Raw genomic sequence first — 22,581 nt, forward strand, 5'->3', positions numbered from 1 at the left:
CTGAGGTGTCTCTGGGAGCATAAGCTCTATCTAAAAGCTATGAAGTGCACTTTCCATCAGACTTTGATCCAGTTCCCTGGCTTATGTATTCAACGAATATTTGAATACGTAAGAACCTGGGGCCTTATGTACGAAGATTTGTGTTGAAATCATACTAAAACTGCCACGGTCGGTGAGGGGAAAAGGAGCAAGAACTCAAGTGCAAAGAAATAATGGGTATTTATTAATAATAAAATAAAAATAAAAGGCAAACCAAAACTACCCCGAGGGGGAAAACACAAACTTGGCTGGGCTGGCAAGACAAGGCAAGGCAAGGCAAGACTGGAGCAGGAACACAGGGGGAGTGTAGACGACAAACTGGCACAGGATTGAAAACATGAGGGGATTATAAAGCAAAAGTAAATTGACACAAACAGATGAACATGACAAACTAATAATGAGTTAACAAGGAGGGCGGGACTAGACAATAGACGGGAGAGCGCATGACACAGAGAGACAACACAAGCCATGCGCTCACATAAAACAGGACAAGAACATGCAGCCAATGAGAGAACTCATTAACCGCATGTTCATGACAAGACAAGCACAACACTGAAGCACACGACAAAAGCACATGACCACAATGTAAACACATAGCCACGTGCTTTGACAACAGATGCAAGACACGAGCACATGATGAATGAAAACACTCACCGTGCGCTCACACACGCAGCATGCATGCTTCATCCCAGCGCCGACCAAAACCGAAACCAACTAGACTGAGACGCTGGGAATGAAACACCACGCTGCAGACATATGAACACAAACACAAGTACAAGAGCGCGCGCAGCCACATCAAGCGGGAGCGCGCACGCTCTGCGCACACCCACGAAGGCACACACAGAGACACACACAATGACAGAAACAAGTGCTCGACCCAAGAAACAGCACAACAGGACAGGACAGGACTAGACATGACTAGTGTCCGGATTCTGCCACCAAAACAAAAACTTACATGACCAGAGTGGCAGAACCCTGACAAAAACATTACACACAACGCTGTAAATGTGTGTACACAGTAAAAAATTCAGATGTATGAAACACTGCGTATGCTGAATCCCATTCATATTCTCTTTGTACATCCGAATTAACGTGAAACTGAACACACGTGCACGAGCGAAAAACCCCTCTCTGCCTCCTCCCCCATATGAATATGCTAATGACTCTACTTTGGTAACCAAACGAAAAAGCAATGGCAAAAGCAAGCAAAAAGAGAAACTTTAAACGGAATGTGAATTGGAGGTGCTTCTTTCGGAGTTAAACTGGAAAAAAAAAACTGTGTTATTTGCAAGTTTGTCCTCCGGAATTAATAACAAAAGAAAAAAATAGAGATGAAGAGTTTAGCTGACACGGTTAACACTGTAGGGTCTGAACATCACACTGTGAGTGAATTAAAAGGGAAATGGTTCGATATAAAGGTGTAAATTTTTGTAGTGTCCAAATCAAATAAAATCAAATCACTTTTATTGTCACATCATCAGCAGCACGTGTGCTATGATGAGTGAAAAGCTTAGTTGCTGGCTTCAGACAGTACAAAATACAAATGACAAATACAACGAAATAGCAAATAAAATGACAGTGCAAATACAACAGTGCAAAATACAGACAGTGCAAATACAACAACAATGTGAAATTGACAGTGATATGTACAATGAATAGGTGTCAACTATCCAAGGCAGTATTGTTATATGTTATAACTATCTAAGTGCAGTGCATGCTACATATTGATGGTGTGCAGTGATAGTATGGACGAGTCTGTGTGTTAACCCTCTGGGGTCTGAGGGTGTTTTGGGGCTCTGGAGAAGTTTTGACATGCACTGACATTTGTGTTGTTTTCAGTATCTTAAAACATTTTAATGGCTAATGTGTGATAACACTGTAAACAGCACAAGTTGGGCTACAATAATACCTAAGCAGCATGTTTGCATGTGTTTGTGTTTTTGAGAAAGAAACTTTTATGCGTGGTTAGTGAAAAACTAAAATTTTGAAATCCCTGAAACAAGGCCGTGAAACACACAGAGAACATTTGTGCACAAGACTTTTGAGAACTGGATCTGGTAGTGTAGTGTTTTTGCTTCAAAATGATGTGAGAATCATCTTGTTCACTTGCTCACAGAAAACAATACAATGAATTAAAATTTTTAAGTCACTTTCTGTGTGAAAATAGTTTATACGAGAAGGCGTGAACTATCATTACTATGCAGCGAGTAACACCAGAGAAGACAAAGACCTGCATAATGAGCTGCATAATGAGCCATCAGACAGGTATATGACTAAGAGTTTCAAGAAAGAATCTGAGAAAAAATAAGTTTATTTATATATTTTTTTTGTTTGCAGTTTATTAAAAATATATTTAACTATTACACAAAATAACTCTAATACTAGTAAACCTAATAAACTCAGTTACCACATAGGAATTTTAAACAGAACAGCACCTGTATTGTAAACAAGTATTTATTTTTATAATATACATATAATTATAATAATAATTTATATATATATATATATATATATATATATATATATATATATATATATATATATATATATATATATATATATAACATTACATTTTTCATTATATAGGCCTATGTTTATCATTACACGCTATACGTTATAGGATACACTTTGTATAGCAATGAAACTATAAGTGGCCTGTAAGGACATATTTAATATCATAAAGGTTAGAATAAAAGACTTATCGGCAGGAATTCTGTCCTTTGCTGGGTCTAGATGTTCTTCTAAATGCATGAGCTCGTCATCAGAATCGCGCTCTTCCTCTGAGGAGAAGGTAAATTCTTTGTCGCTGTTTAGTACTGTGCTTCTTCATCCGTGTAGCGTGCCATCGTTCAAACAAAATAAGTAACTATAATAAAGCTTGTCGTTTGATGCCATGTCTCGGGGAGCGTGTACATTATCACCTGGCTGGCTCACCTCAGTTCATTTCCATATGAACTGCGCCTTCACTGCGGGCGGGATCACGTTCGCTGTAATGAGGCGACAGGAGAATCAGTACCAGCCCTTACTTTTATATGAATTACATGAAAAGAGATTATTTGTTTTCGACTTGAATTGGTTAATGCAAAAGTAGACATATCAAGCTTTCTTTAGAAACATCTCACATGTTTCTTAGAAACATCTCACATGTTTCTTTGTCGAGTATTTGCTGAGTTTCAGTTCATTTTAATGACGTGTTTTTCCTGACACAGTCTACTGTTGCGCGCTCCTCATGCAGGCTGTTTGTAATGTCAAAGCTTTGTGGGCGTGGTCGCATTAACTCTAATGAGCCCAGACTGAGAAGCTAGACATAGGGTTGGTTTCATACTGATTGCTTTATCAAACAATATTTGTTTTCAACATGCATAGCTGTGTTTAAAAGTAGACACTTCAAGCTTTATAAAGATATGTGTCTCGTGTCTGGGTGTATTGTTTTCGCTGAGTTTCAGCGCATTTTACTGACGTGTTTCTAAAAACAGTTCAAGGAGAGAGAAAAGACAGAATGCCTACACTGTTTATTATCCTTGTTTTGCAAAAGCACATAAGTTTGTTTTTGTTGTGAGTGTACACATTTACAAGTAGACACCTAACAGATTCGATTGATGTATTGATCTTATCTGTACGATCAAAACTGAAAGTGTAATTTAGGTTCATTTCAGCTCAATGAGGTAAAAACTTGTCAGAACGCGTATACGCGGTCTTCGACCCCAGGGGGTTAAGTGTTCATCAGCCTGATAGTCTGAGGGAAGAAATTTCCTTCAGCCGTCTGGTGTGTGACCGGATGCTGCGGAACCGTATGCCTGAGGGTAGCAGAGAGAAAAGTCTATGGCTTGGGTGGCTGGAGTCACTGATAATTCTCTTGGCTTTCCTCACACACCGCCTGGTGTAGATGTCCTGGAGGGAGGGAAGCTCACCTCCTACTACGCGTTCAGCAGTTCGCACAATCCTATGTAGGCCTTTGTGATTGCTGCTGGTGCAATTTCCACACCAGGTGGTGATACAGCCAGACAGGATGCTCTCCAAAGTGCAGTTGTAGAACGAGCGGAGGATGTGGGGGCTCATTCCAAACCTCCCGAGACGCCTGAGGAAGAAGAGGCATTGTTGTGCCTTCCTCAGCACTGCGTCTGTGTGGGCAGTCCATGTCAAATCTTCAGCAATGTGGACTCCAAGAAATTTGAAAGTTCTGACTCTCTCCACTGGCGTCCCGTTGATGGTGATGGGGGTGTGTTCTCTCTTCTCTCTCCTGAAATCCACCACCAGCTCCTTGGTTTTGCTGATGTTGAGTGAGAGGTGGTTTTCCTCACACCACTGCGTCAGAGTGTGCACCTCCTTGCTGTAGGCTGTCTCATCATTATTGGTGATTAAGCCAACCACCATTGTGTCATCAGCAAATTTAACAATGATGTTGGAGCTGTGTTTGGCTGTACATTCATGTTTGTACAGGGAGTGCGGGAAGGGGCTGAGAACACAGCCGTGTGGAGCGCCAGTGTTGAGGATCAGTGTGGGTGATGTAATGTGGTTCATTCTGACCACCTGCTTGACAGGAAGTCCAGGATAAACTTGCACAATGAGCTGTGAAGACCCAGAGTCTGGAGCTTCACCACCTGCTTGGCAGGCACTATGGTGTTGAGTACTGAGCTGTAGCCCACAAACAGCATTATCATATATGTGTTTTTGTTTTCTAGTTGAGACAGAGCAGTGTGCAAGGTGAAAGCAATTGCATCATCAGTGGAGCGATTATTCCTGTATGCAAATTGCAGAGGGTCAGTGTGAGCGGGAAGTACAGAGCAGATGTGCTTTTTAATCAGCTTCTCTAAGCACTTGCTGAAGATGGGTGTCAGAGCAATCAGACGCCACTCATTTAAGCATGTGGTTTTAGCTGATTTTGGTATGGGCACAATAGTAGCTGTCTTAAAGCATGTTAGAACCACAGACTGAAAGAACGAGAGGTTACAGATGTCAGTGAAAACCCCCGCTAGCTGGTGTGTGCATGCTTTAAGTACAAGTCCAGAAATGCCATCTGGTCCTGTAGCTTTCCGGATGTTCGGTTGTTTCTACAGTTTCGGCCACAGGGCTGCACAATGTGCGTGCGTTGTCCTGGACTTCAAAGCGGGCTTAAAAACAAGTAAAGCTCATCCGAGAGAGACACAGCAATGTTTACAGTGGCGGATTTGTTACTTTTAAAGTCCGTGATGTAATTAAGTCCCTGCCACATGCTCCTTACATTATTGGTGTTAAATTGACCCACTACCTTGTCTCTGTATTGACGTTAAGCTGCTTTGATGGTTTTTCTGAGGTTATAATTTGCTTGTTTTTGGTTCTCAGCATTTCTCTAATTATAGGCGGAAGGTCGCACTGATACAGCGGTTCGAACTTCGCCATTGATCCATGGTTTTTGGTTGGGGTAGATACGGACAGTTTTTGGTGGGACCACGTCTTCTATGCATTTCCCGATGAAGCACATGACTGTGTCTGAGTACGTTTCAATGTCATCATCACACGCTGCCCAGAACATAGCCCAGTCCACGCGATCAAAACAAGTCTTGAAGTATGAGATCTGATTGGTTCGTCCAGCTCTGAAACGTCCAGAGGGTGGGTGGTTCCAGTTTTAGTTTTTGCCTTTAAGCAGGCAAGAGCAGAACAAAAGAGTGATCTGATTTGCCAAACGGTGGTCAGGGAGGGATTTGTATGTGTCCCGGAACGGGGAATAGTAATGCTCCAAAATCCGGTCACCACGAGTGTTTGTGGTGATGTGTTGATAGTATTTTGGAGCTTTTTATTTGAGATTAGCATTGTTAAAGTCCTGTGTAACAATAAATGCTGCCTCCGGGTGTGCAGTTTCCTGCTTGCTTGTGCTCCCGTACAGTTCCCTGAGCATCTGCTCTGTGTTGGCTTGAAGTTGGATGTACACAGCCATAATGATAACAGCTGTGAACTCCCTTGGTAACCAGTATGGCCGACACGGAAGCGTAAGGTATTTCAGATCAGGTGAACAAAATGATCTAACTGGGTGTATGTTCCTCTCATCACACCATGAGTTGTTAATAAAGAAACAAACACCTCCTCCTTTGCTTTTCCCTGTGAGTTCTTTCGTTCTATCCGCGTGGTGCACGGAGAACCCTGAAAGTTCAACAGCTGTGACTGGTAGTTCCTCAGATAGCCAGGTTTCTGTAAGGCAGATAATGCAGCAGTTCCTTGTTTCCCATTGGAAGGAAATATGTGCTTGTAGCTCACAAAGTTGGTTGTCCTGTGACTGAACATTAGCCAGCAGAATTGTGGGGAGCGGAGGTCGAAATCCACGGCGTCTTAGTCTAACTAGGACGCCAGCTCTCTTTCCTCTTTTCTAGCTGTGTTTCCTTCGTTGCTTCGTTTGTGTGACCCAGACAAAGGGCTTTGTTGCTGTGTTTGTAAACAAAGTGTTGTTAAAGAACTCAAAATCTTGTCTTCGATGTGCATTGAGAGAGACAATTTCCCGAAGTGCGTGTCTGTCGTAGGTAATAAGAGTGTGTACATCCAGCACGAAAATCTACAAAAATACAAGTAAAACACACAAAACACAACAAAGATTGCTGGGAGCTCGCAACACGATGGCCATGCTCAGCGCCATCTTGATGATGTATAAGCAGCATGAGTGGCGTAGCACGAAAAGTGGATTGCAACATGTTTTCACACTTTCAAGCATAAACTCAGTTTGAATCCAGCTGATGAACTCATTCTTTTCTTCCCCCCACTACATTTCAGATTCTTGTCTACTCTTCATCGCAGGAAGACAAGTAGGAATCATTAATAAGTGTTAAGTTTATTATGTTAAGAGCATTTGAGCATCATACTTTATTTGAACATTTATTGAATGGAATTGTTTTTGATTCATGTATGCAAATTCATCTTCAGATGTCGCCTTTATAGCAATGTGCGTGCAGTCGATTGCTCCGATTACACTGGGAAAAGCGGCGATTGCTGCAAATTGTGCTTTCATGTTTGGCTGGTCAACTGTATGGTATGGAAACCTTATATACCTGCTAGACATGCAGATGATCCTGTCCCATACAGCTGCCATTGCACGGCTCAAAGATACTTTGTAGTGTGCAATTTAACATAATTGCCTCTAGGAGTCGCCAATGGAAATAAAACAAACCCACTCAAGAAATACACGTGCGCCAGACATGAAGTTGGCGTGGACCAACGCACATTCTCACTTTCATTTCATCGTTAGTAAATCCAAACGTGAGCGTGAAATCTGGTGAACGCAAAGTTTTTGTGCGTACATAGCGTTGATACATGAGGCCCCCACTCAGGTCCTCTTCTAGTCCACCCTGATATGCAAAGAGCCTTGTGGAGGTAGATGCCTCAACTTCCGGAGTGGGAGCTGTTCTTTCTCAGCAGCAGGAGAACCCTCCAAAACGTCATCCATGTACTTTCTTATCCTGCAAACGCCCCTCTGTGAAGCATAATTATGACATTGGAAAATATGAATTACTGATGATCAAACTGGCCCTAAAAAAATAGAGACACTGGCTAGATGTAGCACAACATTCCTTTGTGGCTTAAACAGATCATCAAAACTCCAAATATCTTTGGGAGACAAAAAGTATAAACCCAAGACATGGCAGGTGGGCTCTGTTCTTCACCAGATTCAACATTACCATCTATTATCGACCAGGATCCAAAAACCCAAAGACAGATGCCCTTTCTTGATTACATGCTCCAGAGGATTAACCAAAAAGCCCTGAACCCATTCTTTCATCAAAAATAATCATTAGTCCTATTAAATGGCAAAAGAAAAAGTCTTTAACTCCAGTGTCTCTGATCCAGTTTTGTCTGGGTGTCCACCTACTCATACCTATGCACCAGTCATCTTGGGACCAATCAAACTCTCTCACTGCTCAAAAATGATTCCAGTGGCCTGGCATGGCTGAAGATATCAGAAGACCACAGACACTGTGCACCGCCATAGATCCAAGATATGATGCAGACCATTGAACACAATACACAAATACACTTCATTGAACATGTACACATGGACATCAACTATATAATATATAACTGCAGGTTAACTTTGTTTATAATAACTTTAAATGCTAAAAGCTATAAGTTACTAGTTAAAGTTATTAGTAACCAATAAAGCTATGGTAACTAATAACTTTAACATTTCAGAATTTGATTGTAACACAATAATGTGCACCTTCTGTAAAGCCGCTTTGAAACAATAACTACTGTGAAAAGCATTATACAAATAAATTTAAATTGAATTAATTACAAATTAAATAAAAAAATCCTTACAATAAAAACCATAATGAACCTGTAACCCCAATACACCAAAACTAACCAACTAACTAACAAAATTATATAAATAAACAAACAACTTCAGTAATAACAACTCCCGAAATTTTTAGCATGTTAATGTGGATAAACCAGAGTTGGTCGCAGTGGGCTAGACTTGCTTACTCTGCTAATACATAGCAATTGCAAAGACATTTGCAGTGAGCATGTTGACATGCTGCTGCGATTGCACAAAAACACACTTGAACATAACCCCTACCCCACACTGATGACAACATTCATTGACTCATGCAGTTAAAAAAAACCCTACCAATCATTTGATCAGAGAGAAATCATTTCATTTGTTTTTGCTATTTTGTTTTAATTTAGATTTTAGAACAAATATATGGGGCATTAGAACAAATACAGTATATATTACTGAAGCCAAAAACTGTAAACCTGTTATTGCTAAAACTCACTATTTTGACAATATGCTCAAGTCAGATCTTTCACGTTTATTCTAAATATATATATATATATATATATATATATATATATATATATATATATATATATATATATATATATAAAATGAATTTAGATATATTAATATATATATTTAGAATTTATAATGTTCTACAGCACACAATGCATGGTAGAAAAGGAATGAAGGGAACACACAAGTAATGGCATCAAACTAAGGCAAACAAATCAATAACATCAAGCACAGGTTAAATAGAAAATCAACTAATGAATAGCCACAGAAACAACATAGATATTAATGAAACAGGGAGGATGAGTCAAATGGGTCAACATTCCATGAAAGAGCTGGTGAACATGAAGCCCAATGTGGATCCAGGCCACAGGGCAAAGTCAGCACAGAAGATTTGAGTGGAAAAATTTGAGTGGAACAATTAGTGATGGAGTCATATAACTGTTGAAACTGGAATTGTTGGCCATCCAGTTCAAAAACTGACATGGAAAATACAAGGAGCCGATCTAAGCAGATCTAAGCTACCAGCCCAACATAGTCATCTCTACACAATGAGACTTGTAGTCTCATCTGGTGCAGGACAGGCCAGTTGACTGTCAGTTGGAATCGACCATCTGACCTTTAAGTCCCTGACTGATTTTGGGCCTGAGTCAGGAAGAGTTCTTTGCACCAGTTTAATCTGCTGCCTCACTAGATGTTTTGCTGTTTGTAGCAGCCATATCAAGGAATCTAACAGTGCCTGGAGTTCTTGTCAGGTGGAAAACTGGCCTGGGTCTGGAAGCAAAAGACCAAAAACTACAACAGCATCGAGATCTAAACCAGTACAGCACAGTTGTTGAATTAGACTATAGGGTGATTGCATTGATAGGACTTAGTTCAGTCTGTATTACTTTGCCCAACCAGGTTTTAGTTAGTGCTGCACTCATAGGCATTTTGTGAGAGTCATTCTATATCCAGCTAAGACAAAAGTAACATGGAAAGGCCCTTGTCAATGCATTGATACATTGTCTTAAATTATTCTCTGATATCTACATGCAAGGTATATGTCATTGGTAATTTCAAAAGTTCTCCAGAAATGATATTATATGTTCATTTACAACCCTAGAATTTAACCCGCAATGAGATGGTCTGTTGTTACCTACGTTGGCCGGGAAGTGCAAAACAACATTACAAAGTGTGAAACACTTATACAAAGCTCGAGACAAATATACATTTTGAAAAACATTTTTACCTATCATCAGACACAATTACATAGGAAAAACAATTTTACCAAGGACGAAACAAATTTACATTTTAGAAAAAAAAATTAACAAGATGCAAAACACTTTTACTAATCCAGAAACACATTTACAATTACAGATTCCTTACGGAAAGGGAATGTACCACACACCGCACCGGGAGTGACCCAGTAGCCAGTACCACACACACCAGAAAATATCAGCTCGTATGTGACTTTGTAGGTTTCCATGAGCCTACAACTATAAAAATCATGGTTTGACCAACTGCGATTTAAACATATTATAGCAATTCTGAGAAAATAGCTGCATGAGAGAAAGTAGAAACATGTAAACGCAAGTACATGGAAACAATCAAAGTACGGCACATGTTGACTGATAAAGATATTAAAACCTTTACCAAACTGTAGACCAAAGTAGCTCAGTTAGATAAGTCGGCTGATACTTACGTAGATCCTTTTGACTTGGGTTTGAATCCCGTTGATGACATGTCAATTATAATTATTTTGTTACATTAATTTTGGTTAATACTGTTCTGCTACAACAGATATAGATCAATAATGTTTACACTGACACCAAGTAATAATAATCTTTATTTAGTATGGGCATGTTTTGTTGCTTTGAAATAGTGACGAAACTGCCAATGTTAAGTAGTTTACTTCTGGAAAGGGGCCTCAGTTAACACGGTCACCAGTTAAACCGTAACACCCAGCTTCATTCAGTTTACTGTTAAGAGTCCTCAAGCAGATGTTTACACCATGTAGAGTTGACATCATGTCCACGATTATAGAGTACAAGCAGCCCTCGTTAAAATATTGAACACATTGATGCAGTATGTCTGGTATTTCCGTCAGCTCCGCGTCCTTTATGAACTCCAAACACCAACCACGCATAAAGCAAAACTTAGTTAAGCTGCTCATGTGTTTGCCACAAAACGGGCTAAATAACCCTCGACCGCAGTCCATGTTCGGTCACTATATACTTTGTTTACGCCATGTACTCCAGAGCACGAATTTACCGCGCTCACCAACAACTTTCCCCCGCGTCACTACCAGTGTGGTACATTCCACGTCACTTCCGGTGTGTGGTACATTCCCTTTCCGTAAGGAATCTGTAATTGTAAATTTGTTTCAGGATTTGTAAAAGAGTTTTGCGTCTTTTAAATTTTTCTAAAATGTACATTTGTTTCGTCCTTGGTAAAATATTTTTTCCTATGTAATTGTGTCTGATGATAGGTAAAAATGTTTTTCAAAATGTAAATTTGTCTCGAGCTTTGTAAAAGTGTTTCACACTTTGTGATATTGTTTTGCACTTCCCGGCCAACGTAGTTACCTTATCTGAAAGTGTCATAAACATATATCATATAACATATGAGTGTGGAATCCAGGAATTAAGTAATTTTGATGCTGGTCTATGGCTGTAGCAGGAGCCATGATATTACACAGTACTCAAAAAATGGATAACGTTGGACAATGTAACCAATGTGCCCACCTGCTTGTGCTACAAGCTTGAAGGATAATCATACTTCAGTTGTCAAAAATGTTTTAACAGACAGAGAAATTGCCTTGTCAAATGGCAATTGTTTTAACACAGTAAGTGGTGGAGTATCAGCTGCATTTCCAGCCATATAATCAATGTGAACATCAGCTTGCACAGAGAGCATACTTTGTACCGTGGTGACATCTGTGCAGAGATGTATAAATTACTAGAGACCCATACTTCAGTAAAAGTACAAGTGGTCTATCAAAAAAGTGACTTGAGTAGAAGTTGAAGTGCTCTTTAAGCACCATACTTAAGTGGAAGTACTAAAGTATTCAACATTTTTTGTATTTTAATATTGCAGGTAGCTTATTTTAAAACTTACTACTCAAATACTGAAAGTAAAAGTACAAGTATTGTGTAATGTACTTATTAAAGAAAGCAGTCAAAAGACATCATATTGTTTTGTTTATTCTAAATATCTTTTTTAGGGCACGTGATTAAGCAGAAAGAAAAGAAACATGGCTTACGATTTATATGAACAAGAATAACGTTTTTCTCTCGCGCTTGAGCCACAGATCTGACAGATTCTAACAGCTTTAACACACACCTTTCAAAGATGTGTGTCACAAAAACACTGTAATCCAAAATGCTATTGAGACCCATTTTCGGATCACAAAGTACCGGTTATAAGTGCTGTTAACGGAAGTTCTAAACATTCTTCCGGAAAACGCAGGTCACTATGGTGCCCTCCATGCAGCAGCCATGAAAAAGGTCTATAATGGTAACGAGTAGAGATGTGAATCTACACTAGTCTCATGGTTTGGTTCAGTTACGATTATCATGCCAAAGATTCAGTTCAATTCAATATCTCGGTGCATCACGTTGCATTGACGATGCTTTCCATACATAATTTGATTTTTTCTTCACAAAACAAGAATTTTTTCTATTAAAATATATAAATATATTAATATTTCTATACTATTGTAGTACATTTTTGTTCTTTAATACAGCAGTAAGATATATGAACTGTACCCTTAATTTGACCTGCTCAAAGAAAGCACTCTAGGGTACTTTCACTTTTTACTGCTACCCTCCCTTACCTCTGCTCGTGTTCAAACCAAACTAAGATCAGCGCGGTGTTTCTTATGACAGGTTTTTATCCTTCATACATGTTGAGAGATCGAGTTGATTGACTTGATGAGAGAATATGTCTTGACATAATTCACACAGACGTGACTTAATAAAGCATGAAGTCATGTAGGATATTAGTTGTTGCATTAGTCTGAATGTAAATGCCTTAGTCAGGCAGCGCTGGAGCAGCGTGAGAGAGTTTACCACAGCGCATCAAACAAAAGGTATTAAAATAAGAAAAATACAAAACTGAAGACACTTAATGCCTGTCTTTGTTGTATTTGCACCAGCTCTGTGATGCACGTCCATAACTTCATGCATTAGGTTGAATTAGGCTGTCCAGTCTCTGTGTTCAGTCCATTACAATCACAGACAGGAAGTCAGGCAGTGTGATACAGAGAGTTATTCAAAGTGCATCAAATGATCGGTAATTAAAAGGGGAAAAAAGAAAAATAGAAAAAATATATTTGTATATTTTTTATTAGACACACATCTGATGCTTGTATATGCAGCAACTCTACGTTCACAACTTCACGCATTGGGTTAAATTAGGCTTTACATTCTCCTTTACTTACATTGTTTCGGTTCTCCTAAGCAAACGGAACCAACCCCGTGACGTCAGACACAGCAACATTACAAGATGGGGGAGCCCTAAGTCTAAAATCTACCATTAAACATGCCGTTTTCTTTTAAATTGTGACATTAATCGAGTTTGTTTAATATATTTTCGTTATAGTGGAATCCAATGTACAAAATAAGGTACACTTGACTGAGTGCTTCATTTCCCCTTTGAAGTGACACCTCTGTTAGCAAACAAAACAATGGATCAAAATGAGCGATTCACTGATCTTAGTTAAATAACTATAGTAACTTTAATAAATATATAAATACATTGAATAAATGTGAACAAGATTTTATAATTTAGGATCCTGTATGTTTACATCACAATGTTGACAGGTATGAATTATGCATTTTAAAAATGGATTGTTTATAAGTCGAATATTAATAACTGATAACTCATTCAGAATGAAAAAGAGATAGTTTGGCTGTTGGTGAATCAAACTGTATCTGTTGTGCTCATGATTTCTCACAAGGTATATCACATTGGTTATACTGATAGAAATTTGTAAAATTTAAGGCTCTGCATAATATAGTTGCGTTATCATTACAGTAGCAAAATTCCTTGATCACTAAACCAGAATGAGCTTCTAGCCATATTGCCCTAGAACAGGGGTGACCAACCCTGTTCCTGGAGATCGACCTTCCTGCAGATTTTAGCTGCAACACATATTAAACACACCTGCCTGTAATTATCACCTGCTGTTCAGGTCCTAATTAATTGATTCAGGTGTGTTTGATCAGGCTTTGAGCTGTTGAGAACTCTAGAGAGCTGTTAGGAAGGTCTATCTCCAGGAACAGGGTTGAGCACCCCTGCCCTAGAAAATAGCAACTTTACATTTCTTTTGGCTTTAGTACATGATGTAACTACAGAAGAGTAAAACTTTTATAGGCAAATTATTGAAACTCTTTGGTCATTAAGCTAAGTTATGCTAAAAGTGCAGCACCCCCCATCCCCCAACCATTTTTTTTATTTGTTGAGAAGTTATTAAAAATTGATTGTTCCTTTAAAATTAATAAAAACAAAAGGTCTTCATAACTTAACATGCGTTTGAAAAAAATGTTTGTGTGTAATGTGCATGCAGACATTTTCACAGATAAATCAAGATTCATATAAAATATGAACTAAAATGTATTCTAAATGGCGATGCAGTGGCACATTAGGTAATGCTGTCGCCCCACAGCAAGAAGGTTGCTGGTTCTAGCCTCGGCTGGGTCAGTTGGCATTTCTGTATGGAGTTTGCATGTTCTCCCCACATTAGCGTGGGTTTCCTCCGGGTGCTCCGGTTTCCCCCACAGTCCAAAGACATGCGGTACAGGTGAATTAGGTAGGCTAAATTGTCTGTAGTGTATGAGTGTGAATGAGTGTGTATGGATGTTTCCCAAAGATGGGTTGCAGCTGGAAGGGCATCCGCTGCCAAAAACATGTGCTGGATAAGTTGGCGGTTCATTTCACTGTGACGATCCCAGATTAATAGAGGGATTAAGCCGACAATAAAATGAATGAAAAAAATTGTCTGTAGTGCATGAGTTTGTGAATGTGTGTTTGGCGGTTCATTCTACTGTGGCGACCCCAGATTAATAAAGGGACTAAGCCGAAAAGAAAATGAATAAATTAATCCATGCAATCTAAATGTATTGTATTCTTAATGATGCTTTAGACTTTCACCTCAGACAGCATGCCTTGCATTTATTAGTGTTAAAGTTAATTTTTCGTAGTTTTTTGTTTTAGTTCCATAATTGTCTTTTTCTGGATGAGTACCACTTTGTGAAAAGCCTTTATATGGAGCTAGTTTGGATGTGTATTGTTTCAAGTGTGCATAATACTATGTATTTGCGTGCTGGCATTCATTAAGACTCCAAAATTCACTAACAAAATTTAGACTTTAAATTCCGAGAAAAAACAGAAAAATGAGTTTAACAACAAGCTTGTGTATACACGTGTTGTGAATTAGGCAAAATGTTTTTGTGGGAATTGTGTGTAAATATGACAAAAAAAGCTAATTTATTGTCTAGGGCTCTATTTTAATAATCTAAGCTCAAAATCTAAAGCGGATGACACAAAAGTATAAAGGTCATGTTCTAATCCACTATTATTATTGTAAGGACGAGAACATGGTCTAAAAAGTGCATATTCTCTTAATGAGTTATAAATATTTTTTCAACATAACATGCATGAAACCAGTCACAGTCTCATCTCTCTTCCCCTTTAAGTGTCAGTTGCCATGGCGCACTCGCTATTTACATGGCGGACTTTGTAAGGAGAAAAACCGAATGATTCACAAGTGAGAAAATAGCTAAAGACCATCTGTGCAAGCCAGTTAAAGACCATTTACAGAACGAGCCTCTTCCATTCAACCATGTATTTGGGAAATGGTTGTGGATGCACTCCATTGAAGACATCCATTACATAAATAATTTCTTAATAATTAAGTGCAAAGGTTTGTTTCTAAACTATTGCAAAATTCAGTAATAATTTCCAACAAGCAAATAAGTGAACAATAGCGTCATCAAAAAATGTATATCCAAACACACTTTCTATTCCTATGATATGGTGATGTATACGTCTCTAAAATCTACAGGTGGACACATCTCAACAACAACAACAAAAAAAAAAATCATTGACTAGACCAGCTTTTAGTTGGTCAGTGCTGTGTTCAATTTCAGTTGCCTCAAAATAGCAATATGCCAACAATGCAACTTAACACACCTCTTTTTCAGACCAGCATTCCCAATGAGAGCACAAATGGATACAAATGCATTTGCTATTTAAAACATGGTGTCTGGCACCACATTGTGCCATGTGTGCAGTATGAAACGGACTCTAGTGTTTCAATAATTACATTCACGTTGTACATAAATGCTTTATGTTTTGATGTTCTCAAAGTCCTGTCCTATGTTCATTTTAAAGGCATAGTTCACTCAGAAATTTAGAATTATGTCAAAATGTACTTTACAATTTTATCTGAGCTACTTTGTTGTTTTAAACACACAGGGAAAAAAAAAATTATATATATATATATATATATATATATATATATATATATATATATATATATATATATATATATATATATATATATATATATATTATTTTTTTTTTAAAATACTGGAAAATGTAAGTCATTCAACTTATTATATATTTTTCCTACCATGGCTGCCAGTTTCCAACATTCTTTAGAATATTTTATTTTGTATTTAACAAAAGAAATATAGTCAAATGTTTGGAAACTCATGGTAAGTAAAGTTTAATTGTTAGGTGAACAATACATTTTAAGCACTTAATGTCTGTAGAGTTATACATGCTCTCCTGTATGTTTGAAGACTTATGTCCTACACATAATATACAGCATTTTTTTTTACTAACTGCATCTGGTCCTCTTTTGTTGAGGTTTGTTATTAGTTATTTGATAAGAAACAAAGAAACAAACAATAACCAATTAAACATCAAAATGAAGAAAAATAACTTTCACATAATACACTTGCAAACAGTACATGATACTATTGTGTATGTCTAATTGACACATTCTAGTAATACACAGAGACAAATAAACTTTACAGCAACACATAGTTCGTCAGTTAGTTGAAAAGGGGAAACTGGCAAGGACAGTGTGATAATGAATGTAACAAAGGATTAACTGGTTAATTAGATCTGTGGTGTCTTAGTCAAGCAACCTACCCTACATTAATCTTGAATATCAACTATTCAGAAAAGCCTTTTTTTGCTACTAGTTCCTAGTTAGGGAAAAAAACAGGTAAATTATAACAGCCATGCTTTTTCCAAAATATGCTTCTTATATTTGTTTGGCTAATAATATACATTATTTTAAAATGAGCACTTTTTCCACATTTTATTAAAATATTTTAACCTTAATATCACTCAAATAAGCAAAGACGATGAACTGAATATTTGATGGTCTATCCAACATAATTGTGGTACTGAAGCCAAGTACATCACCAACATATTAATAAATGTAAAAAGGTATAGCATTACTGACCTTTGCAGACCAGGCCCTCCTTCGTCAGAGCCTGCTTGCACACTGCACAACTCTTTGCTTTTTTAAAGGACTTTGCCTTAAAGGTGTGGGAATGAACAGCTTCAAAGTCTTCTGGCTAGAAAAGCAGAAAAAAATAACATGTTTTTAAATGCATTAAGTGAGCTGAACAAAATTCTTCAATTAAAATGTTAAGTGATGGTATATCATGTTTTGTTTTAGTACATTATTGTTAGAATAGCCACCATTAGCCTACTGTTCACATTACACATGTATAAATCTCTTTGCCGCAAAACCATTTGGTCAAGGTAATGAAAACTGTGATCCTCAGCAATTTCAGTTGTACTATCTCCCTAAATCTTAATGGCTTTTGTCACACATTGACAAGACCATTACACACAGGACTGCAAAGCCTGGCATACATGACCTTGGCTGTGACTACAGAGAAGGTTGGACAGTCATTGGGCATTCACTAAAACAAGTCTTTTTGCTTACACATTAGAACCATAAGCTCAGGTTCACAGTTGTAGTGGTAACCATTTAACTGATATTGGAAATTCTAACAAGTTGATTTACTGTACACTCAGGGATAATAAATGGTAAATGATAATAAAGGAATTTAGGTTGTACTCCAAAATAAGACTCTTCTCTGTGCTTATAAAAAGCTGCATTTATTGTGAGTCATCATTCCCTCAAAATTGCTCATTAAGATGTTGGACACACTGCCTCAAGAACATTTTGGCACTGTACAAATAAAGATTGTTGCCCACAGTTAAATGTGGTGGATGGGGATTGATAATTAGATTGAAGAATTGGCGAAGGGTGTCCATCCATTTTCCAGAAACTATGGATGTCTTCTAGGCTTTGAGAGATTTCTGGATTTAGAAAACTGTTGTGCAAACAGCAACCGGCAGATTAAATTATACACGAGTGGGATGGAACAAAAATAAAATGACAGCTACCCTCTCACTCTATAATTCATGTAGACAGAATGAGAAAATAATTGTTAGCATCAATATAAGTCAATAGATCTGCTATACTGTATCCTAAAAAATGTCATGGTTACCTTTGGAGGAACACATAAGAAATGGATCAAATCAAATATTTTGTTTATTTACAGTGTTGCAAAGAATAAAATGTTTAGTTCATAAAGAATAAAATATTTAGTTCAGCTTAGTCAAGAAGCTGCTGCTCTTTAAAGAACGTTAACCCTACTAGCAGATCTATACATGTGTTGCTAGGGAGGAGAATAGGTAATAATATATTTTCATTTTTTTCTTGAACTACGTTTAAATAACTACAATGGAAGAAGGTGCTGAGCAAACACTCGCCAGATGATGACATGGGCTGAAAGTGAACTGGTGAGCTTGCATGGGTACAAGGATTGGACTGGAAGACTGGCTGTATATGAAGTGTCAAGACCGTTTAAGACCATGAACAGGCAGGTCTGGAACTCCCAAGGCAAGGAATGAACGATGCAGATTGCTGAGAAGAAGGAGGCCTGAGTGGGACCTGTGTTAAGACCCTGCATTTACTGATAGGGTCACTCTTCCAAATCAATAGCTCATACTAATCCTTCTGGTGGCCACTTTGAATCCATCCATTGGTTTGTGATATCTTATTCTGTCTGTGCCCAGAATAATTTTATTAATGCTATACCATTGTACTCCAATGAACGGGAAGGATGTGAAAAGAAGGGGCGAGTAAATGATAGGTTTGACACAAGAGACACGGAATAAACTCGTCAAACATAGCTCGGTAGCCCAAGCCATACCTTCCGCCTACAAACATATTTAGGAGCCTTAGGCTGTACTCACACTATGTACAGTTGCCTTGAACTGTGTCCAGGCCTGTTTCCCGGATTGTTGAGAAGTGTGAGTGCTCTGAATCAGACTCAGGCACGGTTCAGTTGGCTGGCCCTGGCCCGGTTGGAAGAGGTGTGCCAGAGCACAGTTCACTTGGGCTCAGCGCGCCTGAGATGTGACTGAGATTACTAAACCAATCATATGGGTTTAGTAATCATTCATACTGTTCATTGAACGCAAACTGTCATAGTTTATTAAAGGCGCAAACCCCTCACTGCACGACAGCTGCACCTTTAGCAAACCTCCTCATTCCTGCAGCATGATGACTTTAGGAGTGTTTATGAGCGTCAAAAGTGGCTGATCTGTTCGGCGAAATATTAAACTGTGTGTCACTGCATCCCAAACTCCTTAAACGATATAACTAAAGAAATCTCCACTGTGCTGAGTGCATCATCGATGACATAAGCGTGCTCAGGCGTGAATGCAATGTGATTGCTGGCCATCGTGGGAGACGGGAGGGGGACAAGCGTGCTTCGTCCCAGTTCAAGGCAACTGTACATAGTGTGAGTACACCCTAAGGCTTCTAAATATGTTTGTAGGCAGAAGGTATGGCTTGGGCCACCAAGCTTTGTTGACGAGTTTATTCCATGTCTCTTGCAAACATTCACCCTCCTCTCGTTTTCACTCCCTTCCCACTCCTTCTCCTCTCTTTGGTTCCATTCTTATCAAGTTTAATTTGCACTTTTGCTAGTACCTCTTCTGATAAGCTCCAGGGTGCATTTAAGCTTGTCATTTCCTTCTACATTTCTTACTCTCCTCCTTTCTTGTGTCCTCTGACCAGTGCTGCGGCTACTGGTCGTTCTCACCCTCTCTGCCAACCATCTTGTTTTGCTGTGTCTCTGATTTCGTGCCAGCTCTTGCCTCACTGCACCAGGCTGTCAAGTTTCTGTTCTGTTGCTGATCCGCCAGAGGGGTCTTCCTTTAGCTCTTCATCTCCTAAGAAGGCTTGACCAGCAGACTGCCATAGTTGCTTTGATTTGATTTGTTTGATAGATCTGGTACCTTTACTTTTGAGACTTTTTTACCTCTCTCCTGATGTGACAGTATTTTTAAAATATTGCATGGGCTTTTATAACTTATTGCCTGAATATATGCAGTGTATGTTCTAAAATGTAATCATGGTCTAAGGAAGTATAGTGTGTGTTGTTTTCCTGAAAGTTCTTTGAATCCCTCTATAGCAAGTAAGTATTTCTTCATTAATGTTGGTTATTCATTTTATTTGGATATCGACAATGAATGTTGACCGAGGTTATGGTCCAGTGCTAATGTCAATCCCATAAATATAGAATACATTCTGGTGAGGAATGCATTAGATTTAAAATATGCAAAAAATTACAAGTGTATGTTTAACATTCATCTTCGATTTACTTCAAGAGATCCATGATGCAGCAAGGACAATGAGAATGTTCTAGCCAGCCCCTTTTCCTTCATGCTCTTATTTTATCCGCTGTTTCCTTCCTCCTCATTCCTCTCTCCCTCTCTCTCTTTTCTTTTTTCCCCTCATTCAAGTGTAGTCCTTTTTTCCCTAGCAGCACAGCCCACCCCCAATGTTGAGCTCCTATTTTTCTGTTTCCCTCCTCCCTTCTCTGTCAGCCCCACTTTCAACCATCTCAACTGCATGCTTGCCTGCTTATGTGTCTGCTAACGTTACTTAAATTTTTCATTGCCCCTCTACTCGCTGTCTTTTGCCACTCTGTTTCCTTGTCCATGGCTTTCTCTGCTCAGCTTGCCTGAATTCCCAGAGGAGCTCATCACTGAATCATCTGCCAGTTTTAAAAAGGAACACAGAATGAAAAGCTACTATAGCTGTCCATGTCAAATAGGTACATTATATATTGCTGTCTCTGTCAGTGAAGTAAATCAACTTAATATCAGGATAGTTTCATATAAAGTAAATGCTTTATCAATATCATGTCTTACAAAATTTACACTCAGAATAATTGACTACTTTTAGGACTATGCAGTACTATAAGTCCCTAGAAGTGCCACATGAAATATGTCACTACATAGCAGATTGGATAGTTTGATTATAGCGAAAGTACAATTTTTGTAGTTATATCAACTAATTGTGGAATCTTGTTTATATCAAGGACCATTTTTAACCTGACTCCTATGTACAATATGTCCTTACATATACAGTACATACAGTTCTCTTTATCTGATTTAACATACTAGCAAAGTTTAAATGAACTAATTAATTTGTATAGTAATTGTTGTTCTCTGTGACATGTAGGAGTTTAGGGGTTGGTTATTTCTACTTATAAACGAACAGATTTTTGTAATCTAGTTATAACAAACAAATTTAAGGTACACTTTTTTTAATAATAGGAGGCAGTGTGGCTTAATGGTAAAAGAGATATAATATATACTGTAAGTGGTCAGTTGATCCTTGAGTAGATCTGTGAGTTGAACCAGCAGGTGATGTACATATGTGGGGGTAGTGAACTACAGTAACAGCCCTCTCTACCACCCTCAGTACCCAAAACAGAGTTGTCCTTGAGCAAAGCACCTTATCCCAATTGCTTCCCGGGGGTGCAGCAAATGACTGCCCACTGTTCTGGGTTTGTGCCCATTCTTTTTTTCTAATGTGTGTGCTTGAATTGAATTTGATGCAGAGGGCACATTTTAAGAATGATTTTTTTTTTATTTGACCTTCAAATCACTCATTATTAAATAAAAAGCTTTTTCATTAATTAAATGTGTGTATTGACTACAGTCTAGCCTTATTAACCTGTAAACTTACTTCAATTTAAATGTCTGCATGTTATGTCTGTATCTGAGTGACTCCGTGGCACAGTTTCACCTTCAATTTCTGCCAAGATTTCAAAGTGTGCTTCTGATGGACACTTTACTATCCCAAGAGGCCATGGGAGTGGAGTTGTAAATGCTTCCACTGACGATATAGGTCATGTGACATTGCAGATATAGTACTGCTGGACTGCAGAGACGTGACAGCCAGAAGACCAATCAGCCACTACCTTTGAAACTAGGACCTCCTTAAACTTCTTTGAAGATTATTCTGCCGTTGGGGATGTCCATGTCTTAGTCAGGACTGCATAAACTAGACCAAAAATATTCTTACCATTATTTTATATTCTGGTCCTGTAACACATACTCGAATATCTCTATTCTGCTGAGGATTGCTCAGTGTATTACATATTATATTCTATAGCCACTAGTATACAAGCTTTATTATGAGTTAAATGCAGAGGCCAAATCCTGAGTATTGGACAACATAATTGGCCATGTGTCTTAAATGTCTTTCCTTCACAAACAAATTATTTACTGCAAATATTAGTTTATTACTGTTCTATTTGTACTACACTTAAAAGTATACTAAGACATGTGCCAATTTAGTTCAGCTGGTATTCTTCAGGTGGTACACTTATTACATGAAGTATAATTAAACATTTAATAATTCATTCATTTTCTTTTTAGCTTAGTTCCTTTACTAATCTGGGGCGGCC

General features: G+C 38.3%; 1 protein-coding gene across 20 annotated transcripts in view; it reads right to left on the reverse strand.

The window, feature by feature from the left end:
• tns1a (tensin 1a) overlaps positions 1-22,581 on the reverse strand; it is a 108,282-nt gene that overhangs the window by 80,019 nt on the left and 5,682 nt on the right. For all 20 annotated transcript variants that reach the window (XM_087256950.1, XM_087256951.1, XM_087256954.1 and 17 more), the window contains one exon: positions 17,253-17,367. In XM_087256950.1, the coding sequence (XP_087113076.1) occupies positions 17,253-17,367 (115 nt within the window). The remainder of the gene's footprint in view (positions 1-17,252; positions 17,368-22,581) is intronic.

The sequence above is a fragment of the Danio rerio genome, chromosome 6 (genome assembly GCF_052040795.2).
Source record: "Danio rerio strain M-AB ecotype USA chromosome 6, GRCz13ab, whole genome shotgun sequence".
Lineage (NCBI taxonomy): Eukaryota > Metazoa > Chordata > Actinopteri > Cypriniformes > Danionidae > Danio > Danio rerio.